Source organism: Salmo salar, chromosome 06, assembly GCF_965601325.2.
Source record: "Salmo salar chromosome 06, fSalSal1, whole genome shotgun sequence".
NCBI classification, from domain to species: Eukaryota; Metazoa; Chordata; class Actinopteri; order Salmoniformes; family Salmonidae; genus Salmo; species Salmo salar.
In genome coordinates, this window is record NC_138296.1 from 89,545,862 (window position 1) to 89,564,338 (window position 18,477).

The window sequence follows — 18,477 nt, forward strand, 5'->3', positions numbered from 1 at the left end:
TCATCCTTAGTCCCTCTCTATTGTAAAAAGAGATCTACAGAGAAGACATCATCCTTAGTCCCTCTCTATTGTAAAAAGAGATCTACAGAGAAGACATCCCTTAGTCCCTCTCTATTGTAAAAAGAGATCTACAGAGAAGACATCATCCTTAGTCCCTCTCTATTGTAAAAAGAGATCTACAGAGAAGACATCATCCTTAGTCCCTCTCTATTGTAAAAAGAGATCTACAGAGAAGACATCCTTAGTCCCTCTCTATTGTAAAAAGAGATCTACAGATGACATACGAGATTTCAACATCTCCTCCTTTCTCTCTGCTGTAAAGGTCACAGCTACAACTGGGGAAGTTATTCTACTGGCCACTAGGGAAGAGAACTGCTCAGCCTCCAATCAGCCTGGCTCAGAGAGGCTGTCTGTCACTTACAGACTGGAGCTACTGTAAACAGGTCATGCTGCTCTGGACTAGTGGAGACACTGAACACTCTGAGGTGAGAGCAAATACCTTTACCTAGCCTTTCTGCTAGGGTTATTCTGACCTGGTGGAGTGGAGCATGGGAAAGAGCGAGTGAGAAGGAAGATTTAGAGAAAGAGCTAGGTATTGAAAAGGAGAGGGAGAGGAAGGGTAAAGAGAGGGAGAAGATTGGAGAAAGAGAGAGAGAGAAAGGAGAGAGAGAGAAAGCTCACCTGGAGGAGAGGTAAAGGATTAGCTAAAATCATATTGAAGAGGAGCGTGACTGTGTGGAAGACTTTCTGGTTCTGCAGAGACATATCTGGGAGATGACATATCTGGGAGATGACATATCAGCTGTGAGTAGCCTGTCTTTCACATCTTTTAATGACTCAGGAAATTAAAAATCACTGAACAAGTGCTTAACTATAGTATGCCTACTGCTCGTGTTTGATTTAAACAGTTAAATTGCTCTGGTATAATAAAATACCTATATCAGGGGAATTAGTCAATATTTGATGAGCTTATGCTGAATTAGATCACAAGATGACCTAGCTTGGCGTATAATTCTGACAAATATTTGATGACAATATTGCAGAACTTACTGTTAGTTTCTTTCAGAGGAAAACAAATAGGCTAGGCTACAGTAGTTTGACACCTGTTCATGATTTTTTTCTCCTAAAGTAAGCTATAGGCTACCTATAGAACTATAAAGAGATATAAATATAATTGTATGGATATACCCTCCTGTCCTGTATGCAGATTATGCCTCATTAAGCTCCCAAATGCTAAGAGCCTAAAGCGAATTGAGAGTTCACATACACCGAGACGGGATAGACTAGGGTCCCATTCTGACCTACTGACCGCGGGGGACACACCTCCCCAAAATACCCAACCAATGCGGCTTCGCATGAGCATCCTGTATTCATTTAAAATGTGACAGTTGGAGAAACAGTTTGATCCGCTCGAAAAACTCAAGAAACTATGTGCAGCCAACATTCTACAAGCCTGTTGTGAGTACGCATTCTGGACTGATCGACACGTAACCTGACTCAACGTCTGAGAAAGGTTCACAGAGAGGAGTTTCTAAAGAGGAACCATCTTTGAAACCATAGGGACCGAAGCCACAAGAGGCAGTTGGAGACTCATCGTTAGACTCACAGTTTACAGTTCATTGTGTAGTGGAGAGCTGGGATGGGAAACCTTGAAGAGGGGTGGGGGGGCACAAACAAAATCTGAAATCATTGTGAGGGGCCACAGTGGCTCACAGGTCTGGTAAACACATGTATACCTGGATGTGGTAAATCTATCTGCTCTCCACACGGTGCTGTTGAAGTGTAACCAAGAGCTCGTAACCACAACACTAAAAAGAAGACCAAACACAAAGCTGTCGGTTGGGACTGAAACCTTGCTGTTGTTGATTTTTCTCCTTGTATAATTGATCATGCAATATGTCACGCGGCTTTGTTGTAATGTCAATTCTTTTTGTCATGTTTGCATTAGCTATTTTATTCTTACTCTATAAAGGGCTGAAATGTAAAAGGTCATTTCCCATTCTGCAGACATATGCAGTGTTTACCTTGAATGCAGTCTTCGCTGACAGCAGAACATTGCCTTTACTTTTCAATCCCGCTGTAATGCGGAACTACCACCATATGGATTGAATAAAGCCCTTAGTGTCCTTAGCTACACTACATGACCAAAAGTATGTGGACGCCTGCTTGTCAAACATCTCATTTCAAAATCATGGGTATTAATATGGAGTTGGTCCCTCCTTTGCTGCTATAAAATCCTCCACTCTTCTGCGAAGGCTTTCCACTAGATGTAGGAACATTGCTGCAGGGACTTGCTTCCATTCAGCCACAAGAGCATGAGTGAGGTCGGTGCACTGATGTTGGCCGATTTGGGCTGGCTCTCAATCGGCGTTTCAATTCATCCCAAAGGTGTTCGATTGGGTTGAGGTCAGGGCTCTGTGCAGGACAGTCAAGTTCTTCCACACCAATGGAAGAAGTCCACTGGCAGCAAGCTTTACACCACTCCAGCCAACGCTTGGCATTGCGCATGGTGATCTTAGGGACGTGTGCAGCTGCTCGACCATGGAAACCCATTTCATGAAGCTCCAGACGAACAGTTCTTGTGCTGATGTTGCTTCCAGAGGCAGTTTGGAACTTGGTAATGAGTGTTGCAAATGAAGATAGACAACAACAAAAAAATCCCGCTACGCGCATCAGCACTGGGCGGTCCCGTTCTGTGAGTGTGTGTGGTCTACAACTTCACAGATGAGCCGTTGTTGCTCCTAGACGTTTCCACTTCACAATAACAGCACTTACAGTTGATCAGGCAGCTCTAGCAGGGCAGACATTTGACAAACTGACTTGTTGGAAAGGTGGCATCCTGTGACGGTGCCACGTTGAAAGTCACTGAGCTCTTCTACTGCCATTTTTTGTCTATGGAGATTGCATGGCAGTGTTCTCAGTAATGGGTGTGGCTGAAATAGCCAAATCCACTAATTTGAAGGGGTGTCCACATTCAAGATATTTTTGTATATATAGTGTAAAGCATAAATAAATGTATTATTATTGCAGCAGGTCAAGGAGTCCAAAGTCAGAACAAATCACTGGACGAGATGCAGGTGTGTGTGTGTGTGTGTGTGTGTGTGTGTGTGTGTGTGTGTGTGTGTGTGTGTGTGTGTGTGTGTGTGTGTGTGTGTGTGTAAGCGTGTGTGTGTGTCTCTCCCTCTCCCCTTCTTTTTCTCCCTGTTTCTCGCTCTCTCTTTCTCCTTCTTTGTCTCACTCTCCCTAGAAAGTGGTGATTGTAGTGAAATAGACATGACATTGGTTGATTGTCCTCTGTGAAGTTCTGCCTCTTGTCCTCATGCCAGGCTGCCTGCGCTCTTTGATGCTTGCTGATTAGAGAAAAGTCACAGGGCAATTCCACGGTAAAATGTACGCTAAACAAAAACCTTTGACTACTTTTAACTATTTACACTGAACTTTTTATATATAAAAAAAAAACACATATACTGGAAAAACTGTGCAAATGCAAAATTTGGTCACAGAATTTTTGTAAATTCTCAGTTTCTATGTCCACGTTTTCCAAAAATTCTTAAATATCTGTTCCGAATCAACATTCAACGATGTCTGCAGAAAGAACGGGCTGTCAGCTATGACATGGCACAGTGACTTTGAGAAAAATCTGTTTTGGTTATTGAACTACAGTAAGTGAAGTGGCTTTACACCTGGTAACAGAGTAGTGGTAACGGAATTTCATCTTGGGTCCCTGATCTGTACTAAACAGAAACGCAGAATTATGGATATAAATGTCATTCTCTTCATGGTGATGTATCCCATATTTCTACACAAAAAGGTAGAAATATGCAATATCCTCCTTAGCATATTTGGGTATTGTTTTACACAGTGGATATTATTTTAATGAGCTCTACGCCGAGACAATACGAAATTTGGTTGGTCCGGACCAAATCTGAACCAATCATAGACGTCTATGATTCACAAGTTTGGACATCACAATACAGTAGAGTTTTGTAGAGTACAGTAGAGTACAGTTTAGTAGAGTACAGTAGAGTTTAGTAGAGTACAGTAGAGTTTAGTAGAGTACAGTAGAGTTTAGTAGAGTACAGTAGAGCACAGAAGAGTTTAGTAGAGTACAGTAGAGCACAGTACAATACAGTAGAGCACAGTAGAGTAGAGTTTAGTAGAGCACAGAGTACAGCACAGTACAGCACAGCAGAGTACAGTACAGCACAGTAGAGTTTAGTAGAGCACAGAACAGCAGAGTACAGTACAGTACAGCACAGTAGCGTTTAGTAGAGTACAGCACAGTAGAGTACAGTACAGCACAGTAGATTTTAGTAGAGTACAGTAGAGCTTAGTAGAGTTTAGTTGAGTACAGCACAGCACAGTAGAGTTTAGTAGAGTAGAGTTTAGTAAAGTACAGCACAGTAGAGTACAGTACAGCACAGTAGTGTACAGTAGAGTACAGTTTACTAGAGTACAGTAGAGAAGAGCTTAGTAGAGTACAGAACAGTAGAGTTTAGTAGAGTCCAGTAGAGTACAGTAGAGCTTAGTAGAGTACAGTAGAGTACAGTAGAGCACAGAGTACAGCACAGAGTACAGCACAGCACAGTAGAGTTTAGTAGAGCACAGAACAGCAGAGTACAGTACAGTAGAGTTTAGTAGAGTACAGTAGAGTTTAGTCGAGTACAGTAGAGTTTAGTAGAGTACAGTAGAGTTTAGTAGAGTACAGTAGAGCACAGAAGAGTTTAGTAGAGTACAGTAGAGCACAGTACAATACAGTAGAGCACAGTAGAGTAGAGTTTAGTAGAGCACAGAGTACAGCACAGTAGAGTACAGTACAGCACAGTACAGTAGAGTTTAGTAGAGCACAGAACAGCAGAGTACAGTACAGTACAGCACAGTAGCGTTTAGTAGAGTACAGCCCAGTAGAGTACAGTACAGCACAGTAGATTTTAGTAGAGTACAGTAGAGCTTAGTAGAGTTTAGTTGAGTACAGTACAGCACAGCACAGTAGAGTTTAGTAGAGTATAGTAGAGTAGAGTTTAGTAAAGTACAGCACAGTAGAGTACAGTACAGCACAGTAGTGTACAGTAGAGTACAGTTTACTAGAGTACAGTAGAGAAGAGCTTAGTAGAGTACAGAACAGTAGAGTTTAGTAGAGCTTAGTAGAGTTTAGTCGAGTACTGTACAGCACAGTAGACTTTAGTAAAGTACAGTCGAGTACAGTAGAGTTTAGAGTAGAGTAGAGTTTAGTAAAGTACAGCACAGTAGAGTACAGTATAGAAGAGCTTAGTAGAGTACAGTAGAGTTTAGTAGAGTACAGTAGAGCACAGCAGAGTACAGTAGAGTACAGTAGAGTAGAGCACAGAATACAGCACAGTACAGCACAGCAGAGTACAGTACAGCACAGTAGAGTTTAGTAGAGTACAGTAGAGTACAGTAGAGCTTAGTAGAGTACAGTAGAGCACAAAGCACAGCAGAGTACAGTAGAGTAGAGTACAGTAGAGCACAGTAGAGTAGAGCACAGTAGAGTAGAGCACAGCAGAGTAGAGCACAGCACAGTAGAGTTTAGTAGAGCACAGAACAGCAGAGTACAGTACAGTACAGTAGAGTTTAGTAGAGTACAGCACAATAGAGTACAGTAGAGTAGAGTTTAGTAGAGTACAGCACAATAGAGTACAGTACAGTAGAGTTTAGTCGAGTAGAGCTTAGTAGAGTTTAGTCGAGTACAGTACAGCACAGTAGAGTTTAGTAAAGTACAGTAGAGTAGAGTTCAGTATAGAAGAGCTTAGTAGAGTACAGTTTACTAGAGTACAGTAGAGAAGAGCTTAGTAGAGTACAGTAGAGTAGAGTACAGTAGAGTACAGTACAGTAGAGTACAGTACAGTAGAGTAGAGTTTAGTACAGTAGAGTTTAGTAGAGCACAGTTGAGTACAGTACAGTTTAGTCGAGTACAGTACAGCACAGTAGAGTTTAGTAGAGTACAGTACAGCACAGTAGAGTTTAGTAGAGATTAGTAGAGTACAGCACAGCACAGTAGAGTACAGTAGATTTTAGTAGAGTACAGTAGAGTAGAGTACAGTAGAGTAGATTTTAGTAGAGTACAGTAGAGTACAATACAGTAGTTTAGTAGAGTACAGTACAGTAGAGTTTAGTAAAGTACAGTACAGCACAGAGTTTAGTACAGTAGAGTTCAGTACATTACTGTAGAGTACAGTTCAATACTGTACAAAGTAGAGCACACTAACGTAATACACTCTTTACTGTGCTGTCCAAACTTTTTTTTTTTTTAACCTTTATTTAACTTGGCAAGTCAGTTAAGAACAAATTCTTATTTTCAATGATGGCCTAGGAACAGTGGGTTAACTGCCTTGTTCAGGGGCAGAACCACAGATTTTTACTTTGTCAGCTCGGGGATTCAAACTTGCAACCTTTCGGTTACTAGTCCAAAGCTCTACCCACTAGGCTACCCTGCAGTTGTGTGCCCAACTGTTGTTTGTGGCTAAAATTATTTCCCATTGTTGCCAATTCATTTGCAGATATTCCAATACCGATTTGATATCAGTAAAAACACTAAATAATTGATAGGTCTACCTTTAAGTTGTTACTTCCGTGAACTTTCATTATCCTCCCTCATTAAAGTATAAATATACATTTAAAAAATGTGGGTTTTTGGTAACAGAATTTCAAGGCACAAGGAAAGGTTTCTTAAACTTACAGAAGGAAGAAATATGTATCCAAAACTACACTGAACAAAAATACAAACGCAGATACCTTAAAAAAAAAAAAGGCGCGTGAGTCAGAAAACCAGTCGATATCCGGTGTGACCACCTTTTGGCTCATGCAGCGTGACCTGTCCTTCGCATAGAGTTGATCAGTCTGTTGGTTGTAGCCTGTGGAAAGTTGATCCACTCCTTCAATGACTGAGAAGTTACGGGACATTGGCAGGAACTGGAACACGTCGATCCAGAGTGTTCCAAACATGCTCAGTGGGTGACCTGTCTGGTGAGTAGGCAGGCCATGGAAGAACTGGGACACTATTCAGCTTCCAGGAATTGTGTACAGTTTCTGACAGTTTGTGCAGAAATTCTTTGGTTGTGCAAAACCAGTTTCATTAGCTGGTCTCAGACGTTCCCTCAGGTAAAGAAGCCGGATGTGGAGGTCCTGGCCTGGCGTGGTTACACGTGGTCTGCGGTTGTGAGGCCGGTTGGACATACGGCCAAATTCTCAAAAATAACATTGAAGGCAGCTTATGGTAGAGAAATTAACATTAAATTCTCTGGCAACAGCTCTGGTGGACATTCCTGCACTGGTGGACGCTCCCTCCAAAAACTTGAGACATCTGTTGCATTGTGTTGTGCGACATAACTGCACATTTTTGTGGCCTTTTATTGGCCACAGCACAAGGTGCACCTTTGTAACGATCATGCTGTTTAATCAGCTTCTTGATATGCCACACCTGTCAGGTGGATGGATTATCTTGGCAAAGGAGAAATTCTCACTAACAGGGATGTAAACAAATGTGTCCACAACATTTGAGAGAAATAAGCTTTTTGTGCGTATGGAACATTTCTGGGATCTTTTATTTCAGCTCATGAAACATGGGACCAATGCTTTACATGTTGTGTTTCTAGTTTTGATCAATGTATTAATATAAGTGTTAACATTACTTATGATCCCGTGTCACTGGTTAAATCCACTTCAATCAGTGTAGATTGGGGATGAGACAGGTTAAAGAAGGAATTTTAAGACATGGATTGTGTAATTGTGCCATTCAGAGGGTGAATGGGGAAGACAAAATATTGAAGTGCCTTTGAACAGGGTATGGTAGTAGGTGCCAGGTGCACCGGTTTGTGTCAAGAACTGCAACACTGCTGGGTTTTTCACACTCAACAGTTTCCCGTGTGTATCAAGAATGGTCCACCACCCAAAGGACATCCAGCCAACTTGACACAACTGTGGGAAGCATTGGAATTAACATGGGCCAGCATCCCTGTGGAACTCTTTCCACACCTTGTAGAGTTGTTCTGAGGTTCAAAAGGTGGAGTTCCTGATGTTTTGCTCACTCGGGGTATAATCTACATACTGAACATAGTAAAAAGTTGGCTGTAAACATAGTCTATAATGAGAGTTGAAGGAAAGTGATCTGCTCTGTTCCAAGACAGTGTGTCCTGTTCTCCAGACAAACACTAGAGAATAATTCAACACAACAGTTAGGTCAGGCTACAGCACGACAAACAAATAGCACTGCTACAGGAGAAAGAGAGAGAGAAAACGGGAGGTGGCTCGTTCTGTGCCCAGAAAAAAACATCGTAAACACATTTCAGCCCACGTTCAATTAACAGTCCTCTGGAGAGCAGTGGACTGGTCCTCCCTCTCTCTCCTTTACCTAGACTAATCTGGTAGTGGACTGGTCCTCTCTCTCTCCTTTACCTAGACTAATCTGGTAGTGGACTGGTCCTCTCTCTCTCCTTTACCTAGACTAATCTGGTAGTGGACTGGTCCTCTCTCTCTCCTTTACCTAGACTAATCTGGTAGTGGACTGGTCCTCTCTCTCTCTCCTTTACCTAGACTAATCTGGTAGTGGACTGGTCCTCTCTCTCTCCTTTACCTAGACTAATCTGGTAGTGGACTGGTCCTCTCTCTCTCCTTTACCTAGACTAATCTGGTAGTGGACTGGTCCTGTCTCTCTCTCCTTTACCTAGACTAATCTGGTAGTGGACTGGTCCTCTCTCTCTCTCTCCTTTACCTAGACTAATCTGGTAGTGGACTGGTCCTCTCTCTCTCTCCTTTACCTAGACTAATCTGGTAGTGGACTGGTCCTGTCTCGCTCTCCTTTACCTAGACTAATCTGGTAGTGGACTGGTCCTCTCTCTCTCCTTTACCTAGACTAATCTGGTAGTGGACTGGTCCTCTCTCTCTCCTTTACCTAGACTAATCTGGTAGTGGACTGGTCCTCCCTCTCTCTCCTTTACCTAGACTAATCTGGTAGTGGACTGGTCCTCTCTCTCTCTCTCCTTTACCTAGACTAATCTGGTAGTGGACTGGTCCTCTCTCTCTCTCCTTTACCTAGACTAATCTGGTAGTGGACTGGTCCTCTCTCTCTCCTTTACCTAGACTAATCTGGTAGTGGACTGGTCCTCTCTCTCTCCTTTACCTAGACTAATCTGGTAGTGGACTGGTCCTCTCTCTCTCTCCTTTACCTAGACTAATCTGGTAGTGGACTGGTCCTCTCTCTCTCCTTTACCTAGACTAATCTGGTAGTGGACTGGTCCTCTCTCTCTCTCCTTTACCTAGACTAATCTGGTAGTGGACTGGTCCTCTCTCTCTCTCTCCTTTACCTAGACTAATCTGGTAGTGGACTGGTCCTCTCTCTCTCTCCTTTACCTAGACGAATCTGGTAGTGGACTGGTCCTCTCTCTCTCTCCTTTACCTAGACTAATCTGGTAGTGGACTGGTCCTCTCTCTCTCCTTTACCTAGACTAATCTGGTAGTGGACTGGTCCTCCCTCTCTCTCCTTTACCTAGACTAATCTGGTAGTGGACTGGTCCTCTCTCTCTCCTTTACCTAGACTAATCTGGTAGTGGACTGGTCCTCTCTCTCTCTCCTTTACCTAGACTAATCTGGTAGTGGACTGGTCCTCTCTCTCTCCTTTACCTAGACTAATCTGGTAGTGGACTGGTCCTCTCTCTCTCTCTCCTTTACCTAGACTAATCTGGTAGTGGACTGGTCCTCTCTCTCTCTCCTTTACCTAGACTAATCTGGTAGTGGACTGGTCCTCTCTCTCTCCTTTACCTAGACTAATCTGGTAGTGGACTGGTCCTCTCTCTCTCTCCTTTACCTAGACTAATCTGGTAGTGGACTGGTCCTCTCTCTCTCCTTTACCTAGACTAATCTGGTAGTGGACTGGTCCTCTCTCTCTCTCCTTTACCTAGACTAATCTGGTAGTGGACTGGTCCTCTCTCTCTCCTTTACCTAGACTAATCTGGTAGTGGACTGGTCCTCTCTCTCTCTCCTTTACCTAGACTAATCTGGTAGTGGACTGGTCCTGTCTCGCTCTCCTTTACCTAGACTAATCTGGTAGTGGACTGGTCCTCTCTCTCTCTCCTTTACCTAGACTAATCTGGTAGTGGACTGGTCCTCTCTCTCTCTCCTTTACCTAGACTAATCTGGTAGTGGACTGGTCCTCTCTCTCTCTCCTTTACCTAGACTAATCTGGTAGTGGACTGGTCCTCTCTCTCTCTCCTTTACCTAGACTAATCTGGTAGTGGACTGGTCCTCTCTCTCTCTCTCCTTTATCTAGACTAATCTGGTAGTGGACTGGTCCTCTCTCTCTCCTTTACCTAGACTAATCTGGTAGTGGACTGGTCCTCTCTCTCTCCTTTACCTAGACTAATCTGGTAGTGGACTGGTCCTCTCTCTCTCTCCTTTACCTAGACTAATCTGGTAGTGGACTGGTCCTCTCTCTCTCTCCTTTACCAAGACTAATCTGGTAGTGGACTGGTCCTCTCTCTCTCCACATCACACACATCACCCCAGGTACCCTCAGAGAGGAGAGTGGGGCCACCAGGCCAACATCACCACAGTAACCCTCTGACATCTGTTACACTGAGAGGGAGAAAGAGGGAGGGTAGGAAGAGAAGGGGAGAGCGGCAGAGGGAGAGAAAGGGGAGAGTGGAAGAGGGAGAGAAAGGGGAGAGTGGAAGAGGGAGAGGCAGGGGGAGGGCAGGGAGAGAGAAGGGGAGAGCAGCAGAGGGAGGGCAGGGAGAGAGGGGGGGGAGTAGGGGAGAGCAGCAGAGGGAGGGTAGGGAGAGCAGGGAGAGAGGGGGGAGAGTAGGGGAGAGCAGCAGAGGGAGGGTAGGGAGAGCAGGGAGAGAGGGGGGAGAGTAGGGGAGAGCAGCAGAGGGAGGGCAGGGAGAGGGGGAGAGCAGCAGAGGGAGGGCAGGGAGAGGGGGAGAGCAGCAGAGGGAGGGTAGGGAGAGCAGGGAGAGAGGGGGGAGAGTAGGGGAGAGCAGCAGAGGGAGGGCAGGGAGAGGGGGAGAGCAGCAGAGGGAGGGCAGGGAGAGGGGGAGAGCAGCAGAGGGAGGGCAGGGAGAGCAGGGAGAGAGGGGGGAGAGTAGGGGAGAGCAGCAGAGGGAGGGCAGGGAGAGGGGGAGAGCAGCAGAGGGAGGGCAGGGAGGGCAGGGAGAGAGGGGGGAGAGTAGGGGAGAGCAGCAGAGGGAGGGCAGGGAGAGCAGCAGAGGGAGGGCAGGGAGAGGGGGAGAGCAGCAGAGGGAGGGCAGGGAGAGGGGGAGAGCAGCAGAGGGAGGGTAGGGAGAGCAGGGAGAGAGGGGGGAGAGTAGGGGAGAGCAGCAGAGGGAGGGCAGGGAGAGAAGGGAGAGAGGGGGGAGAGTAGGGGAGAGCAGCAGAGGGAGGGCAGGGAGAGGGGGAGAGCAGCAGAGGGAGGGCAGGGAGAGAGGGGGGAAAAGGCAGAAAGAGAGAGGGAGAGTAAAATCTCTAATCGAAAATGTTAAAGGCCGTCCTTTTGGTCCGCAGAGAAATTTCCTGCAATTCTACACATTTTGCCATGGGAGGATGACAAATTTGTACTGTTTTCAAGCTAGTTTCCTGCTATTCTACAGATTTTTTCATGGGGATGAGAAAATAAATTGTTTTAAAGCAAATTTCCTGCAATTCTACACATCGTTACTCCTCAGAAACAGATAAACCTCATTAATATCAATCATCCTGTGGAGAGGATGTACGGATTAAAGGGTGTATTAGGGTTTTGTCTGAGTGAAAAGTGCAAATGATGTCACTTTAAAAGAGGCAGTAAGTTATTTTCTTTAGCCCTTTCTTGAATATGCCAACAGATTATATATACACACTTTTTCAACCCAAAATAAATAGATACATATTTAATGTTATGCCCCAGCCTTGTGCTACTTCTGCTATCTCAGGGAGTTGAATTAGGTTAGAATATCTAGGCTAGAATATCTAGGCTAGAATATCTAGGCTATGCTGTGTCAGTAAAAGACTGCTTCTCTAGATATTCACAGTATTTACAATTGGAGAGCAATGACCAATGTTAAGTAGTAGGCCTGCCTCATTCTCCAAGCATGAGTGAATCTAGTGCTGTCACTGAGCAATATGATATTCCTCTGTCTGCCTTCGCAACACAATGTCTAGCTAAGTGTCTGCCACGTTTATTCTGTTCTGCATGGGCAACATAAAGACAGACAGAGACACGTCCTCTGAAACTGTCACATGTTGTAAGACTAACCTAACTGACAGGCAGACTGACATCGCTGTTCGTCAAAGACCAGCAACACAAGCAAGAATATTCTGGACAGAGCTGAATATGTTGTCCGAACCACACTGGCTAGGCCACTTCCAAGGAAACCGTCATGTATTCCTTACCTGCTGATTCGAGGAGGACCTGGTAGTCCGTCCCTCTCTGTGTGGGCGTGTCATCACTAGGCTCCTCCTTCTCTGACTCCTTGTACCGATCCCAGTTAGACTCCAATTTCCTCTTGGTGAAAACCTCCATCCCCTCATCCTCATCCTCATCCATCCTGTTCCCTTCATCCTGGCCCTGCAGTATCAACAGAAGAGTCAGTAGGACAGAGAAAAACATCGATTACAAAGAAATCTAAAGGAACACAACACATGGAAATGAATGACAAAAGGCATTGACACAGGTGCACATCTGTAGTACTGTTGTTGAGTTCTCTCACGTTTACAGTTGGGAGGCCATCGCCAACTTTTTCCATGTGTGAAAATGATGTTGAATCAGGGCATTGACATTGATTAAATGTGTTGATCCCAAAATAAATAAATCAACATGTTTACATCCCTGCCGAGGTGAGAAGTAGCACTCAGTCACTGGCCGTTTGGCATGCGAGGCACTGTGCATAGCAACACCAACAACATTGACCACAACACCAGGCAAACTGCCTACTTTCCAGGATATCTACAGCACCCGGTGTCACAGGAAGGCCAAGATCATCAAGGACCTCAGCCACCAGAGCCAAGGCCTGTTCACCCCACTACCATCTAGATTCTAAAAGGTTGAGACAGTACAGGTGCCTCAAAGCTGAGACGGAGAGACTGAAAAACAGCTTCTATCTCCAGGCCATCAGAAGGTTAAACAGTCACCACTAGCCTCAGTGACTGTTCTAGCCGGCTACCACCTGGCACTCTACCCTGCACCTTAGAGACTGGTGCCCACTGGTCAGTATGGCCCAAGCAAGTCTCTTCTTCTTTACTGGTGACACTGTCAGTGATTTATTTAGAATTCAAGGCACACCTAACCAGCATGGCTACCACAGCATTCTGCAGCGATACACTATCCCATCTAGTTTGCACTTAGTGGAACTATCATTTGTTTTTCAACAGGACAATGACCCAACACACCTCCAGGCTGTGTAAGGGCTATTTGACCAAGAAGGAGAGTGATGGAGTGCTGCATCAGATGACCTGGCCTCCACAATCACCCGACCTCAACTTAATTGAGATGGTTTGGGATGAGTTGGACCGCAGAGTGAAGGAAAAGCAGCCAACAAGTGCTCAGCATATGTGGGAACTCCTTCAAGACTGTTGGAAAAGCATTCCTCGTGAAGCTGGTTGAGAGAATGCCAAGAGTGTACAAAGCTGTCATCAAGGCAAAGGGTGGCTACTTTGAAAAATTTCAAATATAACATATTTTGATTCGATTTACACTTTTTGGTTACTACACAATTTCATGTGTGTTATTTCATATCGTGTTGATGTCTTCACTATTATTCTACAATGTAGAAAACAGTAAAAAAGAAAAGAAAAAAACGTGTATGTGTATATGTGACTGTGTATATGACCAATAAACTCTGATTTGAGTTGAACATTGTGCAACGATTGACTTCCAATTAGTGGTGCAGAACTCCAGGATTTTTGGAGTCGACTCCTGTGACTGGAGTCGACTCCAAGTCATTATAGCACAGTCCTACTAGGAAGACACCAAGTCATTATAGCACAGTCCTACTAGGAAGACACCAAGTCATTATAGCACAGTCCTACTAGGAAGACACCAAGTCATTATAGCACAGTCCTACTAGGAAGACACCAAGTCATTATAGCACAGTCCTACTAGGAAGACTACATTTGCGTTCTAGAGGACTGACATGAGCATGACGCTGCCCATTTTCCAATAAAAGGCCTATTTTGTTTGAATATAGAAGGTGATGTGAAGGAACTAGAATATGTCAGTGATATTTCTGCTGTGTGCAGCCTTGACGGATCCCATGGGATGATGCAGCACTTTCTGCTGATAAAAAGGCTCTCCATGGTCAATCCGATGTCTGCAATGACTGTACAGCATAAACTGCGATACGGCCTCTGCAGAAGTCAAGGCATTTACACTTCTTGCGCGTCGCTGAGCAGATCTGTTGTGAAGGAAGTTGTCAAGGATGTGAGTTTGTGTTTATACTGGACCTCCTGCCCCCGCCTACCATCCACCAATCATGTCAATGTGAAGCTATACGGAGCCCTCCGCACTGTTACAAATTTTGGGCGGCGCTTGGCAATGTGGTACACAGCTCAATCTGTCCTCTGCATGCCTTCGGAGGCTCCGCGATTGCGTCACACCATCCGTATGGCACCTCCGACCACATTTTCAGATCAAGCATAAACTGTCTTTAAGCCTATTCTTTGCCATGTTATAGCCCTATTCAGACAGGCATTACTAGAGATGATGGTTTTGTAATTATTATCCAAGCATGTGCGTTATTCCAGAGGACCATTCACACAGGATCAGTTTTTCCAAACTGCCCTGTGTAATTAAACATTTTTTTTTTATGACAGAAGCCTGGATATTTGTATTGTAGGCGTGACTATATGTCTACGTCATGGCTAGACGATAACAGGGTACACTGATAACTGGTGCTTGACTGCCAAATGTATAGGTCTCCCACGTAATATTTAAACTGATGAAGTGTGATCGTAATCATTATTTTAGCGATCCATCCCCGGTAGACGTCCTTCCTGATAACAATGCCCCACATCCTGCTGATTTGAGCTGCTGAACCGTATTTACACTTGACTGTGTTTACGGATGAGAAAGTGAACTTGCCATTTTCAAAAAGTTTAGCGGGGATAATGCTTTGCGATATATTGCCTAGGACAGGGCTCTCCTAACCTGCTCCTGGAGAGCTACCATCCTGTAGGTTTTCACTCCTACCCTGTTCCTGGAGAGCTACCATCCTGTAGGTTTTCACTCCTACCCTGTTCCTGGAGAGATACCATTCTGTAGGTTTTAACTCCAACCCTGTTCCTGGAGAGCTACCCTCCTGAAGGTTTCACTCCAACCCTAATCTAGTGCATCTGATTCTATAATTAGCTGGTTGATAACATGAATCAGGTTAGTTACAACTTTGGTTGGAGTGAAAACCTACAGGAAGCTAGCTCTCCAGGAACAGGGTTGGAGAGCCCTGACCTAGGACATCAACAGCAAGCCAGGGGTTTCATTAAATAAGCTATAGACAATACTTTTATTGCATATTTAGGCCTAAGTAAACTGATGCATTTGGCGATGTTCCACTTCAGTTCACTGGTACTATGAAGAATAGCTTAGCCATACTCATTGATAGCCTAATTTATACTTTATTATACTTTTGGTGAATTTACGAGGCATTGCTAGATACAGATTACCAAGATATAACCTATGCGCATGCATTTAACATGTAGGCTAACTAAGTTAGCTAATAAACTGATTATCGTTATTGCAACAACAGCTATTTGAACGTGCTATACAGAACTTGAATCAGCTCCTCACCCTTCCAAATGGGGTAGGTTGACAGCCGCGGCCACGGCCTCGATAATGATCGCTTTTTCCCCTTCCAGTTCCATATCGTCCTCTTCCCCGGACCCTGTGTTCACCACCCGAGGTCCCGCTGTCACTTCCCCCGCCAGCTCCCCCTCCACCCCTCGTTCCAGCTCCAGCTCCCCCTCCACCCCTCGCTCCAGCTCCCCCTCCACCCCTCGCTCCAGCTCCCCCTCCACCCCTCGCTCCAGCTCCAGCTCCACCTCCACCCCTCGCTCCAGCTCCAACTCCACCTCTCTTCCAGCTAGTTTGACGGCCCCTGTTCGGTTTTCCCTCCATCGGTATCAAATGAACGTTGTGCTGTTTAGAGTGTAACGCCAATACAAAGCTGTTGGTGTTACATGTAATATCGTCCCCTGAAAAAAGGCAACGTTCGACAGGCTGCGTCATTGGTCCGCCTGACAATAATTAATAATTGTATGACTCCAAAATGTAATGACTCCAAGATATGAAAAACATGAACGACAAATGAATGTTTAAAGACTTAAAACCAAACAGAAAACATGACAAATTACAAAGCCTAAACTGATTTTGAAAGATACACTGACATGTACAGTAGATAGTGTGTCTTATCCTTGTATTTTCTTTTCTTTCAGGGGAGCCCACAGTAAATCATAATGGAGCAACAGAGGGACAATTCCATACCTATCTCCTCACTGTAACATAGTGAGACAGCCACTAAACCAACAAAATGGACGTTGAGGACCTCCAGATCCAAAACTCAACATTTAATGGCAACACATCAGACATTCAGCCTGTCCCACACAACCTATGGGAGGTCATCACCATAGCGACCATATCGGCGATCGTCAGCCTGATAACAGTCGTAGGCAATGTTCTGGTGATGCTGTCGTTCAAGGTCAACAGTCAACTAAAGACAGTCAACAACTACTATCTTCTCAGCTTAGCCTTCGCTGACCTCATAATAGGAGCCCTATCCATGAACTTATACACCTCATACATCCTAATGGGCTATTGGTCCTTAGGGAACCTAGCTTGTGACCTCTGGTTAGCCCTGGATTATGTGGCCAGCAATGCCTCCGTTATGAACTTGTTAGTCATCAGTTTCGACAGATACTTCTCCATCACAAGGCCGCTGACCTATAGAGCCAAGAGGACGCCGAAGAGAGCGGCTATTATGATTGGCTTAGCGTGGTTGGTGTCGTTTGTCCTCTGGGCGCCGCCTATCCTGTGCTGGCAGTACTTTGCGGGAGAGAGGACGGTCCCGGCAGACCAGTGCCAGATCCAGTTCTTCTCCGAGCCGGTGATCACGTTCGGCACGGCCATCGCAGCGTTCTACATCCCTGTCTCCATCATGACCCTCCTCTACAGTAGAATCTACAAGGAGACAGAGAAACGCACCAAGGACCTGGCTGAGCTGCAGGGCCTCACCACATCTGGTCACCCAGAGACTGCTAATAAACCACAGAAAACGGTTCTGTTACAGTCCTGTTTTGGCTCCAGTAACGACAGGGGGGACAGGAGGAACCAGGCCTCGTGGTCCTCGTCCAACCAGAGCAACGTCACCAAGACCACGACCCGGTCGGACGAGCTGGCCTGGGCCCATGCTGACCAGATCACCTCCTTTAACAGCTACACCTCGTCCGAGGAGGAGGAGACTCACCATCCTGTTTCCGCGGCAACCTCTCAGGGGACATTCAAAGGTCAAGTTCAAAGTCAGACAGAGAAAGGACAGACGGCCGCCGATTACGTTGATAACGAAGAAGGCGAGTATTTCCAGACCGCCACTCCACCGCCGAAAAAACCCAGCAAGAAGGGAATCTCCTACAAGTTCAAATTGGTCTTGAAGGATACCAGCAGCCCTCCTCAGAATGACAAAATCACCAACAACACAGACACTAAAACAGCTCCTCCATGTCCCTCTGAGTCTGACCAGATAGGTCAGAACCACCACCAGAACTCCTCTCCATCATCCTCCACCACCACCACCACCCCCAAGCCCATGGACCCCTCCCTGAAGAGCCAGATCACCAAGAGGAAGAGGATGGTCCTCATCAAGGAGAAGAAGGCTGCCCAGACCCTCAGTGCCATCCTCCTGGCCTTCATCCTAACATGGACGCCGTACAACATCATGGTGCTCATCTCCACCTTCTGTTCTGACTGTATCCCTGTGTCTCTCTGGCACCTGGGCTACTGGCTCTGTTATGTCAACAGCACCATCAACCCCATGTGTTATGCGTTGTGTAATAAGACTTTTCAGAAGACCTTTAAGATGCTGTTGATGTGTCAGTGGAGGAAGAAGAGAGGGGAGGATAAACTGTACTGGTGTGGACAGAACCCGGCCATTAACAGCAAGATGACATGATGTGGTGTGGAATAGAGAACATATACGTATTTGGACATTCAGCAGCAGACCCTTTTATCTAAAATTACTTTTTGTACAGCAGAAATGTTTAGCAAATGTAGCCAATATGGTATTAAACCCACAACAACAAAAAAGTAAATGTGCACTCGGGGCAGAACTGAGTTTGGGAAAACGTGATGTACATATTGAATATACCACACATTACTGCTACTGTACTGCACGGATAGCAATGGAAGTGTGCTAGCTCAAAACACAGTAACTAGTGGTCATAGATCCATCTGTGAGGATGAGTAACGCTGTATACTGTTCCACTATCACGTCCCTCTTCATGTCAAAT

The 18,477-nt window shown here is 45.2% G+C and overlaps 2 protein-coding genes across 3 annotated transcripts in view; one reads left to right on the forward strand and one right to left on the reverse strand.

The window, feature by feature from the left end:
* aven (apoptosis and caspase activation inhibitor) overlaps positions 1-16,161 on the reverse strand; it is a 66,922-nt gene extending 50,761 nt beyond the window's left edge. The window contains exons 1-2 of one of the 2 annotated variants that reach the window (XM_045721106.2): positions 15,767-16,161; positions 12,379-12,553 (exon numbers count right to left, since the gene is read on the reverse strand). In XM_045721106.2, the coding sequence (XP_045577062.2) occupies positions 12,379-12,553; positions 15,767-16,093 (502 nt within the window). In that variant the 5' untranslated portion in view covers positions 16,094-16,161. The remainder of the gene's footprint in view (positions 1-12,378; positions 12,554-15,766) is intronic. The other variant, XM_014206091.3, reaches the window with a different exon arrangement.
* A 268-nt stretch (positions 16,162-16,429) lies between these two features.
* Positions 16,430-18,445, forward strand: LOC106608254 (muscarinic acetylcholine receptor M5). The gene has a single exon (XM_082977054.1). It carries the CDS (start codon positions 16,506-16,508, stop codon positions 18,138-18,140), a length of 1,635 nt encoding a protein of 544 aa, XP_082833180.1. The 5' UTR covers positions 16,430-16,505; the 3' UTR covers positions 18,141-18,445.
* Positions 18,446-18,477: the final 32 nt, after the last annotated feature.

What these genes read in the sequence shown, in the direction of transcription:
- LOC106608254 (XM_082977054.1), top strand. Translation starts at nt 16,506, where the DNA reads ATGGACGTTGAGGACCTCCAGATCCAAAACTCAACATTTAATGGCAAC.